This window comes from Condylostylus longicornis, unplaced genomic scaffold (assembly GCF_029603195.1).
Source record: "Condylostylus longicornis isolate FDR11 unplaced genomic scaffold, ASM2960319v2 ptg000001l, whole genome shotgun sequence".
Taxonomy (NCBI): domain Eukaryota; kingdom Metazoa; phylum Arthropoda; class Insecta; order Diptera; family Dolichopodidae; genus Condylostylus; species Condylostylus longicornis.
In genome coordinates, this window is record NW_026577970.1 from 4841822 (window position 1) to 4857571 (window position 15750).

The 15750-nt window shown below is 22.8% G+C and overlaps 1 protein-coding gene across 7 annotated transcripts in view; it reads right to left on the reverse strand.

Annotated features, from left to right (window-relative positions):
• Positions 1–2301: 2301 nt before the first annotated feature.
• The window catches only part of LOC129618601 (uncharacterized protein DDB_G0283357-like), a 61553-nt gene continuing 48104 nt past the window's right edge, over positions 2302–15750 (reverse strand). For 6 of the 7 annotated variants that reach the window (XM_055533486.1, XM_055533476.1, XM_055533465.1 and 3 more), the window contains exons 3-7: positions 10796–10897; positions 9458–9979; positions 9092–9382; positions 4100–8939; positions 2303–3880 (exon numbers count right to left, since the gene is read on the reverse strand). In XM_055533486.1, coding sequence (XP_055389461.1) covers positions 3825–3880; positions 4100–8939; positions 9092–9382; positions 9458–9979; positions 10796–10897 — 5811 coding nt within the window. In that variant the 3' untranslated portion in view covers positions 2303–3824. Of the gene's footprint in view, positions 3881–4099; positions 8940–9091; positions 9383–9457; positions 9980–10795; positions 10898–15750 lie in introns of all 7 variants that reach the window. The other variant, XM_055533493.1, reaches the window with a different exon arrangement.

Here is a 15750-nt window from a genome sequence, read left to right on the forward strand (position 1 = left end):
ATTTAATTTCAGAAAAAAAAAAATGACATTATATTATATATGCAGTATTAAAACTTGCCTTTAGCAGTTATTTTTTGCTTTATTTTTTTTTTATATTTATTTTAATTTTTTCATATGGTTTTTAGTCTAAACTTGAGAAAAATTAATTTTTAAGTTTTATTTTTCAATATATTATTTTATACATGTTCACAGCGCATACACATTTTGTAATAATTTTTTTTTTTAATTTTTTTTTTAAGTTTAGTTTTTTCTATATTATTTTATCTATCATTTAAATTTCATTGCAAAATATAAAATAAGATTCAAGGCAAAAAATTAAAATAAAAACAATAATATTAAAAAGTTCCTTTTTTTGCATAGAATGTATTGATGTGAAAAATACAATAAAAGAAAGTAATTTAATAATATTACTTCTAAAAATAAACTGAGAATAAATGTTATGAAAAGGAATCTCTCTTATAATAATTAAAAATGTTGCAGTAATATTATACTTGATTTGATTTTTGTGAAATTTTAGATTTTATATTTATATGAGTTTGTAAATATATTTTTAATAAATTAATGCGTACATTCATCTAATTTTTAATAAATTTAGTATAGAATAGAAGGCTGAGCATATATGCGATTGTACATTTTTTCATATGAGATTGCATATATATGGTTAACAATAAAAAATATTTAATACATTATTATTTTGATCTAGATTCTAGACAAAGATTATTTGGAGCTCAGTTTTAAAACAAGAAAATTTTTAGCATTGTTCCTAATATTAAATAAATCAATAAAATTAGGAATTAATTTTACAATATTGTGTATAAATTTAAAAATATCAATAAAATTTAAAATTTTCGACATAAAACCGTGCATTTAAAAAAAACAAAAATAGTAAACATATCATTTAATATATCTATACAAAATTTATACATCTTTTCTTTTTTTATTTTTTTTTTTTGCCTTTAATCCTATGTGATTATTTTTTTTTATTTTATAATTTTAATATAAAAACCAAATAAAAATTTTTTTCTTTAATATAATTTTTTCCTTTTATTCTATTAATTTTTTTCCTTTTTTTATTTTTATTTATCGTTTCATTAAAATAAAATTATCTTAACATTTTAATGTATTTGTATCATATATATTTTGTTATTTATATTTATATTTATAAATATATTTATATATTATAAATAATAGGTATTACTTCATATTACTTATAAGTATATTTTTTATGTACATTTTTTTTTGTAATATTTTAATGACTATCTAGAAGCACTTAATTTATATTATTTAATTTACTAAACTATATTTTTTTCTTTTTATTTTTTCTCTTTAATTTCTTTTCTTTTATATCAAAATTCATATTATATTTGCATATAATATAAGAATAAAATTCGACAACATAAAAGAACAAATTTTATTTAAAAACGCTACACAATTATTTTTTCTATTATTTCAGGAGACATCCGTATTTTTTTAAAAGCATCATATGATATGATGGGATATTATTCAATAATATTGTAATTTCAGTACATAATTTCAAAATTTCAAAATTTATTTTTTTCTGAGAAAGCCAATCTGTTCGAATAACATCCCATCACATCATATGGGATAATTTTTAAAAAATATGGGTGATAAGCAGTGCGAAATATATGAATATAAATAGATATTTTTCCTGAAATGATTAAATAAAATTTTCTAATGTTACAGAATATCTGTTTGAATTTCATACTATCCTATTTCTTTTTCAAGTAAAACGATAATTGATATTAAAAAAATAAATAGATTTATATTTTAAAGTTAAATTTGTTTTTTGAAGATATTATTTTAATGGTTAAAGTGGTTACTGCATAATAAACAAATGTAGATTCATTGAAACTTTAAAATTCTTTTATTGATATTTACACTGTCTTTATACTCCATTGTGTACAATTCATTTTTGAAATATTAATCGTTTTTAAATACATGTTCTAAAACATTAATTATAATTAAAAAAAAAAAAAACTGATAAAATAAAAAATACTAATATAACAGATAAACAAAATTAAAAATTTAAAGGACTTCATTTTTATATATCAAATTTAATCAAAAAAAAACATAATATTAATAACAATAAATAATTATGTGATACGTTTACGTATTAATCTAATTAATATGTTTTTTTTTTTCTCATTTTTTCTTTTTTGTTATCTTTTTCTATTTCAATTATAATAATATTAATATTGTACATATAAATATATTTTATTCTATAATTTTATATATATATGTATATATTTTGTTTTTGTAAAATATCAAATAATAAAGTAGATAAGATAAGATTAAGGACTTATAAAGTATTTATATGTATATAAATGTTCATATTATGTATTTAAACATATATAAAATTAGTAATTATCAAATATGAAACTTTTTCAGTTTTTCCATTTTCTTTTTTCTAATAATATTAAATACAATACTTTCAGCTAATAAAAAGTCAAAGTAAAAATATCGCTTTGCTTGTTTCTTTCTTAATTTTTTAATTTAGCTATAGTGTATGTATATTTTATTTTTTTTTTCATTTTATCTCTATAATTAATATGAATAAGGATTCAAATTATTTATTATTTACTATTTAATATATATGTACATCTGCAGCCCAAATCAAATGAAGAAATTTCTTTTCAATTTCAGAATATTTTTTAACATTTTACGACAATGTCTAAATGGAAAGCGTTTTTTTTTTTATTATAATCTATAATTTATAATAAAACTGCACTAAAAATGAGTGAAAAACTATTAAATGTTCACAAAAGGACAAAAGTTGTAAAATAGTTCGATGCCTAAAAAATTTAGTGCTAAATTTGTTTTATAATATGAAAAAAAAAAGAAACAGCAAATGAATAAATTTAGCAAATAAATATTTTTTGTGCCCCTTTAATAAAATTTAAAAATAAAACCGAAAATGATTTTAAGAATTATTTATTATAAATATTACAAAATTAAAAATAACCAAATTCTGAAATTAAAAAGAAATCCTCAATAATTGATAAGATTTTGGGTACTTTAATAAAATAAAATTTTTTAAAATTATTATTGAATTATTACAATATTAATCTTAAATAGTTTATGAGGCATAAAAGCATTTACACTATATTAATATTATGGATTTGAATATATTATAGTTTTTTTTCTGTTGCACTATTTTATTTGTTTTATCCTCTTCTGTTTAACAATAATTTTTCAATTCAATATATTACTCAATTGTAATTTTATTTTTTCTTATTTTTTTATTTACGGATTTCTTCATTAAACATTTAATTATACTCAAAAGTAGTTTCATTCAATGCTTAATTGTATAATTTCAAGTTTCTTGAATGTACGTAAAATAATGTATACATCGAGCTACATATAAATTACATAATCATAATAGACGTTATGTGTACTTCTTTTTTTATATAATATTTCTGTCTCTATTTAAATATTTTGCAAATTACATAATTTGAATATTTTCATTATTTATAAATTTAAATGTTTTTCTTCATCTCATTTTTTTTTAAATTTATATTTTAATTTTTTTTTATTTTGTTTTTTTTTTTTTAACTATATATATATATATATTACTATTTAAAAAAAAAATTTTAAGAATAATTTTAAGAATAAAAAATTTATAATTTAATTTTCATTTTAACTAAATATTACAATAATTTTTTTTGACATATTATTAAATATCGATATACGTATTCAGTATGTTTTAATGTTAAATATTTAATTAAATTTCTTAGTTTTATTTAACTGAAGAGGAGAATTGCTGTTCCTTTTGTTATTCCGTGAATGATTTCAGTTCCTTTGATTTATTGTCCATCATAAAATTCGGTGCCTTCACGACTTACACAAATTTCCTCCCAAGCTAAAATTAAAAAAAAAAAATATAATTTTTGTTGAAATTTCCAACCTTGCTTCAATGATCTGATAATATAATTTCACACTTACGAATTTTTTTTCAAAACAACAAAACAATACAAAATTTTGATACAAATTTTTAATATAAATTTTGTTTTAATTGAAATTTATTACAGTCAGAATATCTATTCATACTTAAAAAATTAAAAAAAAAAGTGGAACTTACCTTTTCCGACAAAATTAATAATTTTTTCAAAATTAATTGAATTCAATTCAGGATCAATATTTGGTGCAATGTATTTAATATTAACATCCTTTTTCATTTTCTTTTGATTTTCTATAGTAATATTTATGTCATTAGTAGCTGTACTCATATTTATATTATTATTGGAACTTAAGCATAATGGTAAAGTAACAGCAGCAGTTGTAGCTGCATTAGTTGTTGGCGTTGTTGATGTACTAACATCTTGTTTGTTATTATTATAATTATAACTGTTATTATTACTATTATGGTAATTTTGCTTTTGATTTTTTCTATTAGCAACATTATCCATATTATCAATATTATTTGTTGCAGTGGAAATGGAATTAGAAGGCTTTATCGGTAATGTATATGGTGGTGGCGACATTGATGTTGATGTTGAAACTGAATGCTTAGTTGTAGTTGCATTGAAATTTGGTAATTTACTACTATTATTATTGTTATTAATATTTTTACTTCCTGCTAATGACAAAGAAGTAATTATTGCACCCTTATTTTCATTCAGTTGTTGATACGATTGTTGAGAATTATTTTGTGTTGTTTTACCACTAAATAATTTGTTCGATAATTTTTGTTGAATTTTATTAGTTTTTCCATTATTTCCAAGTCTGTTACTAATGTTAACGTCATTAGCAATAGGCGCATTTGACATGGCAGAAGTAGAAACTACATCATTCTCAGCGTCAGCAAAGCTATTATTTTTATAAGAACTCGTGTCTTCAACATTTGTAGAAGTATTTGGTAAAACATCATTTTGTAGGGCATGCTCTTCAGATATTTGACTTCGATAACCTAAATCAGAATTTGTCGAAATATTAATTCCATTATCAGTTATTTGTTGTGATTGTTGATTTTTATTGCAAATAATTGGCTGATTTGACGATATTGAAACGTCACTGTTGTTACAAATTTCTGATTCAATACTATTAAAACTATAATGGCCACCCGAATCATCTAAATTTGTTGAATTCCCCAAACAAATAGTGTTGTTACTTTTATTGTTATTTTGTTGCTGTTCTAAGTAACTATCATTTGTTATACCTGATTCCCTATTAATAACTACCTCACTTGACGAGCTATTATAAAATCTTAATTCTTCTTCGTTAAAATCACCAAAAGTAAATTCATTTGTTAAATTTTGCTGAACTGAAGAGTCATCATTCAATATAATCACAGCCGGCCTAGTTGATGAAAATGATAATGATGTAAGTTTTGTATGTAAATTTGCTAAAGAATTTTCCTGATTTGGTGAAGTGTTCGTAATATGACTAACAATAGTATGACTAATATATGTTTGAGGTGCTTGTTGATAAATTTTGTCATTTGGTGCATTTTGATCTTCTTGATTTGGTTGCTCTTCTTGCTTTTGTTCATGTTTCGACTGAACCTGATGTTGTTGTAAATTTTTATCACGCTTTCGTTTACTATTAACGGTTTGTGAAATATTGCTGACATTAACAATTCCCAACGCAATCGATGAATTCTCATCGACTAACTCACTATTGGCATTAGAAACTTTGGCATTAGATTTTGATTTTTTACTATTACTAAAATTTGTATTATTCGGATTGTTATTGTTAATTGAGTTTCGATTACTGTTACTAGTTGTGTTTGTATTATTGATATTACTATTGCAAGTATTATTATTGTTATTAGTATTAATATTATTATTAATACTATCATTATTGTTATTATGACTACTGGTATTATTATTATTACTATTATTTTTATCATTATTATTATCATTATTATTGTTGGTATTATTATTGAAATTATTAATGCTATTATTATTATTATCACTATTGATGTTATTATTACTATCGTTATAGTTGTTGTTACTATTCTCATTACTATGGTAAACGTAATTTGTAATATTAGTAGTATTATGATTATTATTATTATTGTTATTATTATTATTATTATTCTGGTTATTATTATTATTATTATTATTATTATTATTATTATTATTATTATTATTATTATTATTATTATTGTTATTATTATTATTACATTTATAGCTATTATCACTACTACTATTGTTATTAGAAGTAGATAACGAGGTAGTATTAACTAAATTTATATTATGTGACATAGAATCATTTGTTGTAGAATAAATTAAATTATTTGCGTTATTATTAACTACTACTAAGACTTCAGCTTTATCACTATTAAGTATAGGATTCGATGCTAATGATGTCAATGGCAGCGGAGATGCTGGATGCATAAATATCACATGTGATTGTTGTGGTTGCTTTTGTTGCAAAGCGAATGCAATATTGGCTGTAACGCCAGTGTTATTTAAAACAACTGTTGGCGTTTGAATTGCTATATTTTGTTGCTTTGGTAGAATTGATGAAGCTGATGGTGCTGAAACTGCAATAGATGTCATTACATTTACATTAGTTGCGGATTGTTTTAATTGATGTTGTGGTTGATGCTGTTGCAATATTACTGTTTGAGTATGTTGTTGTTGTTGAATATGAGGTTGTTGTTGCTGTTGTTGATTTGTACTTTGAATTGTAACTACTGCATTTGTGGAGAATCCAGCATTTGTATTTTGTCTTTTAACTGTTTTACCAAGTGCAGGATACTGATCTATACTATTATAATAAGTTTCATTTTCAACACTTTTAGATTTTTGTAACATTTGCTTTGAATTCGAATTATTTAAATTCAATATTGTGCTAACATTTCCGAAATTATTAACTAAATTTACAGTATCCGGATTAATTGAAAGATTTTTATCATTTTTATTTATGATGTTATTTGTAGGCTTTTCAGAATTTTTAATTTTGTTTGGGTTATTATTTATGTTATTATAATTTGGTTGTTTTTTACTTATGATCTGTTCTTCATTAACAGTCAAACTTTGTGAATATGAGGCATGTTGTTGTAACTGTTTTGTATTGCCTGCATTGCCCATTAGATTATTATTACCCAAAATTTCATTGTTACTATTCAATTTGTCTGCCATTGTATTATGTTGTTGTAAATCGGGAAAATCAAGTTTGGTGCCTTTTTTATTTGGCTTAGAACTAACATCCGTAGCATTAGAGGAAACAGTTGGCCATTTATCACTGATATTTGAATTTAAATTTACATTTGATGATGTTGTACTAAATCTTGTAATATCAGCGTAAGATTTTGTCGAATTACTACTGGATGTGTTACCTACATTGTTCGTATTTTTATTATTAGTTGAGTTTTTATCAAGCGTTGATGATTTTGAAGATGGAGCCATTGCTGAATTAAAATTAATACGAGATGATGTTGACTCTATTGGTAATGAATGAACTGATTCCGAATCACTTGAATCAGATTTCTCTGATGGTGGCATAGATGAAGTAGATTTTCTTCGCGATTTGTCTTTATTATTGCGTATGTAGATGTCTCGGTCATTATGAAAATTAGAGTTATTGCTATGATATTTATTATTATTACCTTTATTATACTGTTGGTTATTATTATCTCTATTATTGTTATATATTTTATTATTGCCGCTAACATTATGACTGTTACTGGACCCAAAAGAAGAAATTTGATTATTGCGGTTATTTTGATTGTTACCTGCGTTTATATTTTGATTATTTTCATCACCAATTTGACGTTTTTTCGATTTTTTCTTTTTGGTTACTACGTGGAAGCCAGCGGTTTCATACTGTAGAGAATCTAAATTATTATTATTTGCAATATTTGAAGAAGATGAAGTGGATGAAATAGTTGCTGACAAGCCACAACTGTTACTTATGTAATTATTATTTAAAGTATTATCGATATTATCTTTGATTGATCTTTTGTTGGATATTTTTTCATTTTTATTATTTTCACTATTGTTAAGAGAATTGTTGTTCGATAAAGGTGTTATTACTCCGGAAGAAGTTAAACTTGAACCAGCATTGCCATTGTTTGCATTATTACTGTTCATGTTATTATTATTGCTATTAGTACAATAATTGTTGCCAATATTATTGTTACTGTTAATATTACTAACAACATCTTTATTTTTCTTTTTTTCTTTTTCTTTAACTTTTTCCCTTACTTCTTCAATAGCATTATTTTCGTTTAAATATGATAATTCTTCAGTTCCCCATGATCTACGTTCACCGCGTTTGTGCTTATTATTATTACCACCTACGCTTTCTTTAGGTGTTACATGTTCGTTACTATTATTACCGATGTTGCTATTGTTGTTGCTACTATTACTACTACTATTAACATTATTGTTATTAATATTATTATTATTATTATTATTATTATTATTATTATTATTATTATTATTGTTTGCACAACTACTGTTGCTACTACTGCTACTGCTACTACCGCTACCAGCAGTAATATTACTGGTAGTATTATTATTTTTAGTAATTTTAGATTTATTACGCAATTGTACAACATGCGTTTCCATTTTCTGTTCATCTTCATCTAATTTAGTACAACTACGTAATTCTTCTAAAGAATTTGACTTTTTCAACTTTTGTTGAATATCTTTATGGTCTTTCTCCTTTCTTCGATCTCTTTTATTTCGATTGCTATTTGTTTCGTTTAATTTTGTTGCTCTTTCAATTCTTTTATTACTTGTTGAATTATTTTCACCTTTTTCATCATTTTCAATATACTTAACCAAATCGTTAATATCATCGTTACCACGAAAACCTTCTAAATTTTGAACATTAATCGCGGTTGTATTACGTTCTGACTGAGGTTTTTTCTTTTTAGCCTTCGCCTGCGATTGACTAATTGGCGGAGCTTGAATACTACTAATGAAATGCGTATTTAAAGCGTTTCCGTTCTCATCAAACTGTTTCTATGAAAATATTGTAATTAACAATTTGTTAAGAAAAAGTTAATAAGTACTAAAATAAGATAAAACAGAATTTATTCCATTTAAAGTATAAAATAATATTATACATTAAATGAAAGAGAATATAATATTATTTAATTTTTGAAATTACTCACTGGTATATTTTTAGTTGTGGTGAAAATCGGCTGTTGTTTACTTAATTCGGTTTTTTCTCCCAATATTGATTTACATGACGGATATTTTTCATCTAAGGATACACAAGAAGTAGCATCTACACTAATTTTACCACCACTTTCTAAAGACGGAAATCTTATTGTTTCATCTACATAACTTTTTGGTTCGGATGCTGAAAATTCTAATCTATTATTAATTACTTGATTTGTTATAGAACGAGGATGTCTTTTAATTTCATCATAATCATCAATATCCATAGGCTCAAAAAATCCCTAAAAAATGCATTCATAGTTTCCATATTTTTTTTATTAAATATTTAAATTTTTTTATATTATAAATGATTTTACCTGTGTTACTGAATCTTTAGATAAAAGTGAAGTTTCTTCAGTTTCACCAATATCAATAATTGCGTCGCCATTATTATTTGTGCAATTATTTGATCCTAATATACAATTTCCACCGCCACCACTATTCATATCAAAATCTTTACATATACTATTACTTGAATTAATAGATTCATAACCAAAAGTTGACATTGATGAACCACTTGTACCGGAGCATGTACGTTCATTTTTACCACGTCTTTCAATTACAACTTCATTTAAAAATGGTCGATCATATACACTTAAATTACAATTTGATACATTCACATTACTAGGTAAACTTCCACCTTCCCGTTGTCTGGATGATACTGAACTATTTTTTTTATGACGTGAATTATGATGACGGCGATTTTTGTTATTACTATTTAGATCATAATCTATTCGAGATGCTTCGAATAGATCTTGAAGTGAACTACTACTTGTACGATCACTTCGTATACGACGATCAAAATTATCTTCTTCTTTTTCTGCGTTTTGCAATAATTGCTTAATTTAAAAATATAAAAAGAATAAAATGTTAAAAAAATTTATATTTAATTTATAATTATTTTATGTTAATCTATAAATAATTAAATATGAATGATAGTAGGAAAGTTATTTATATAACAACAAAGAAAATTGCTTATATATATACTTAATTGTAAAACTTCTACAGTATTTGTATTATTTAGCATTTCTTAAAATACAAGTCGAAATAAAAATTTTATCATATTTTCATCTATCCGAAAAAATATAGGAGGCATAGGCATTCGGAAACCGAAAACAAATTTTTTTAGATTCTTTAAGGAAGATAAGTTTTCATAGATAGGTTTTCGGCCTTACATTTTTATTACAATAAGCTATATTTCCTTTATAAGATGCATTGCTTAAAGTGATGTGGCATATAAAATTATTCAATACTTTTGAATAATATTCCATTATCTCACAGAATACGAATGTTTAGCTTTTTAATTCCGTGAAAACGCATGATTTAAAATCAAACTTTTGGCAAAAATTTTATTTTCAATTCTTTACAATATTTCCAACAGAAGGCAAAATGATGAGTTAAGAGAAAAAACCAATTAAATGTGATGCAAGAAAAAAATAACTATTTTAAGTTTTGTTTTTTTTTGTTTCAAAATAAATACGGAATAAGAATATTAAGGGCACAATTAAATTATTCAAACACGGATCCTAATAAATAATATTGATAGTATTATTTATTTTATGATTAATGTTTTTATTAAAAGTATTAATAAAAACATTAATCATAAAATTAAAATAACGTAACTTTTGTACAAATTGAGTCCGTAATAAACTTACCAAAAAAATTGCACTTTTAGTTTTTTTATCGGCGGGATTCTTATAGGAGTAGGCTTCTTCTAATAACTTTTTTAAGCTTGAATCATCTAAGTTTTCCAATTTCTGTAAAAGCAATAAAAATTAAAATTTAAAAATTAAGTTTAAAAATAAAAAGTTGCATTAAAATTTCAAAAATTTATGAAAATTGAATAATGTAATATAAATTTGAAAATTTTTAATGAAAATTTAAAAAAAAAGTCCAATAAAATAAAATGAATATTAGGTCAGGGTTCATTTTATTATTTTTATTTCTTTTTTGAAACTATAAGAATATTGGAATTCAAATGATATTAAATTTTATGCAGACAAATCCATAACCGTAGGATTCTGATTATGATGACGCATTACGCCAATATAATATTTTTTTTTTTTGTATTTTTTATTACTAAGAATTTTTATATCTATTTCATATAATGTAAGTAAGTATATTGATTTTTTTGTCATATTTACGGCACTATTATGTAATATAAAAATGTGGTAAGAAATTCAAATAATTGAATATAATTTTAGTATTTTCGTAGTATCTGGTAGTATACAATGTTTATAAAATTTCACCTAATATTGTTAAATTTCCATTAAGTAGAACAATTAAAAATATAAAATTACATAGTTATAGGGTGAAAATTTTAAATTCTGAAAATATGACTCAAGTAGACTTAATTATTTCTTTTTTAATTTTTCATACCTCGTATACATGGAACAGTCATGTAAAACCTTAATACGATTATAGACTGAACTAAAACAGTCAAATTATGAAACGTGCCATAATACGTTAAGGATATAAATTTTTAAAGCAACATATTAACGTATTTCCTAATCCAATTACTGCTTTATCTAATTTAAATAGAGTGTAGTCCAAAAGAGTGTGAAAAAATATGAATAGAGAGTAATGTGAACTTCAAAATTAGACATTTTATGGTTTTTGAGCTATTTTTAACAATGCCTTTCAAAAAAAAAGTAATAAAAATTATTTCATTAGTTTTGTTCGCAAAAAGCAAAATTCGAAAACAAATTAAAAATTTCATAGGTTGCGTTAAAGTTCAGAAGTAAACTTTCTATTTAAATTAAAAGCATTATAGTAAATTTTTAAATTTCAAGAATACCAATGGTAAAGTAACCAAAACTTCTTTCATTTCGTGGAAAATAATATTTCTACATGTATTATATATATACATAAAAAATATACCATATAAAATATAAATTAAAATATAAATAAGAGAATTAATGTGTTAAATCGATTTTAGTTTCGTTTTTATGGTATCAGGCATATAATCTTTGTATATATATTGTTATGGATCGGAAAACTAAATTAATTATTAGCGGACCATCGGGTTACCAATTAATTAATTACATTTAATCCGGAGTTATGTAGTTCTGATTAAAATTCAAAAAAAATAATAGCCCCATAGTAACAAAACCCAAGCAACAAAACGAATTGCGTTCATTTTGCTTCATGTTAAGTAAAATTTAGTTCGGATAGCTCTTACATTTCAATTTCAGATTTGAGACTATTATTTAATGTTACCGACCTCTGAACCATATAATATAGCTGCTCTATTATTTATATAGAAGTATAAAAAATATTTATAATATTTAAAAAACATAAAAAAATTTATCGATTATTTTTATAGTTTCTTTTTCTAATTTTGATCTATATAAATATACATACAATATATAACGGTAATAAAATAGGATAAAAATAAAAAAAAAATATTGAAATTTTTAAATACACTATATATATTATGTACATTATACACGTGTATTTGTACATATTTGTATAAAAAATATAAAAGTATTTATATAAAAATATCAATGTAAAAAATTTGCTTTGCTTATACGAGTAATAATCGCAACACATAACGTATGTAACGTATATGAACTTGAGTAAATTAATAAAATAACATTAAGAATATATATTTATTTTGTATATATATATACAAATATATACATATTATAAATAAATGTTATTTATATCGGGCATTAATTAAAACTTAACCGTAATTAAACGTTAGCAGTGGGAATAGGAGAATATGCTTAAAAAATTCAATAGTTTATTTATAAAAAATCCAATAATAATTACTTATTAACCAGTATTAAATTTGCAGTAAATTGTATCTGACAATTGAAAAGGTCTTTTTTTTATATAATCCTTCTAGATGAAATTTATTTTATTTTCTACTTTCAATATGAGACTGCAGTTCTTTTAAAGTATTAAAATATTTAACTTAATGGAAATTTCTTCATGCAACTGCAGAACAGATGGTTCTGCAAATTTAAGGATTTAATTCACGCGAAAGGATAATCTAAATCAAAATTAAATGCATATATTAAATATGCATGAATACGCAATACATGCATATCTAAATATTGACATTTCATAAAAAAAATGAAAAAATGTGATAGGGTGATTAATAAGAAAAGCAAATAATAATTGCAAAATTTTATATAACTGATATGCTACTAAATATTATTAACTTTTTTTAGTCTTGTTTTGAAAGTCGAGCTTATAGCCAAAGTGACAAATATCCAAAGTCACCAATTTGACAGAACAAAAATGTAATTTCAAGAATAGTGATTGTTTTCCTGAATTTTAACTCATTTTTTTTGTTTATTTTTTTTTATGTCGATTGATTTTCATTGCTTTCGTTATTTGACAATAAAAATTTTTTATTTGTAGTTTAATTTTTGTATTTTGCTTAATTGTAATATCGCAGTTTTTTTCTAATTTACTTAAGGTATTTACCAAACAAAAGGTTTGACATCAACTTGACTTTTTAGAATTTTGGTATAATCTATCGAATGTAAAATTTATTTTAGTAATTTTTAACAAAATATCAAAATAAAGTCAAATTTATGTCATTCTGATATATTGCAAAAGGATAGACGGAATACATTTTATGTTGCTTACCAAAATACAAAACAATTTAAAATAGAAATTTTAAAAGCTTAAATAAAAATAAAATAGAAATTTGAATGAAGCTTAACTAAGTAAATGTAAAATAAAAACTTGACATCAAAGGGTTTGTGTTTTGGTACGCACCCTTTGTAATGCTTATAAGAACATTAATACAAAATATTCTTCTTTGGAAAACAAGATTTATTGGGAACTTTTCGATTTACAAATTTTTTTTTTTTAAATTTTTAAATTTAAAAATGCAAAATAAAAATTAATTTAAAAGAAGAATATTATAAGTTGATAATTGAATTTTTAAAAAGTCACACCTGAACGTTGTAAAATTAGATTTACAACTAGACATTGTAAAATTTAGAATTTTTAATTTTCCACTATTCTTATTAAAAATACATGTAGTCCAATACAATTACAAGTGTGTGACGTCTTCACACTATCATACGAAAGAAAATAAAAAATTTTTAAGGATTTGCTGACACATTAACAATTGAAGTGCAGCATTTTCGTTTCGAATGTTGTGCGTTTAGAATTGTTTAATTATTTTTCGTGAGGACTCCATTGCACTACTTTTTTTAAAATGTAAATCTATATTTGAATAAGCCGCAACAGTTCGAGTAAAGACTGATATTCTTTAAATTTATGCAAATGTGATAAATAGATTCTCAAGTATAATTAAGAATTTATTTAAATTGCAAACACAAGGATTTCTTACGATTATTATTATTATTTATTTAATATACATATACTTATAATAAGTGTTTAATACTAAATGCACCTATAACAAATATTGACTTATATATTTCTACCTTTCTACCTCTACCTTCTACATTTTACATATATTGTTACTGAAAGATATTTAACTATAAAACCTAGAAAGACCATTTTGTTAAGGGCACAAAAAAAATACCTTTTCTAAATTAATTTTTACTTCCTATAAGGAACTGGAAATATTTATATTTTTCAATTGTTAATTTCAATTAATTATAGTTATTTATTGTCATAAAAATTATATTGCTTATAATTAAAAATTAATGGTCCTTGAAATTTTTTTTTCCACGTATTATTTTTTATATCGAAAACATATAGATAATATTGTTTTGTATTAGTTACGAGTATATTTAAAGTTTTACACTTTGAAATAATTAAAAAGAAGGATAATTGCGCTTTAAATAGAAATCCTATTATTTATATCGTACAATAATTATTTTTAAAACCTAAAATATATATTTTATAGTGAAGTGGATATGTAGATATATATATAGAATAGATATATGTATAATAAATATAATTTTAATATAATTACGTAATATAATAATTGAATATTATTTCAAAAAATAATTCTACCTTTATGAAATAATGCACATAGTTTTTATCATTTGCTACTAAAAATTACACTAAAATAACATTAAATAAATTAAGTATATTGCACAAATTTGTAAATTAACACAATGTATGTGTACATACTTGCATTCTAGGGACAAATAAAAGTATAAAAATAAAAATAAGGAAATTGATATTTTCCACAAATTCGAACTCTTGTGTTTCCAAAAAACATGTAAAAATCAAATAATCCTCTATTCTTTATTTTATGTCCTCTAACAGCCCTTTTAAAATTTGTCTGTTTTCTATCTTTTTTGGAAAGGAATTTATAAGCAAAAAAAACCGAACCGAACAAAAATTTTACTCATTTTCGACCCTGATATATGGCTCATTATTGTTGCTGAATTATCCTGTATTAATTTTAGAAAATAAATGTGGCGAATCAATTTTTTTTTCATATACATTTGTAAACTATCAACAATATAGCGAAATTTTTTTGACTCGTTTGTCAATATGAACTGTTATAATTATTACGATCAACCTATACTGATTTGCTTTTATACAACTGTCAAAAATTTTATCAATTAATTCTCAATACATATTTCTATTTTCATGAACGGAGTTAAAAGAAAGTTTTCGAAAATTAATATAGTCCTTCTGTTATTAAGTGGATTTTCGAAACAAT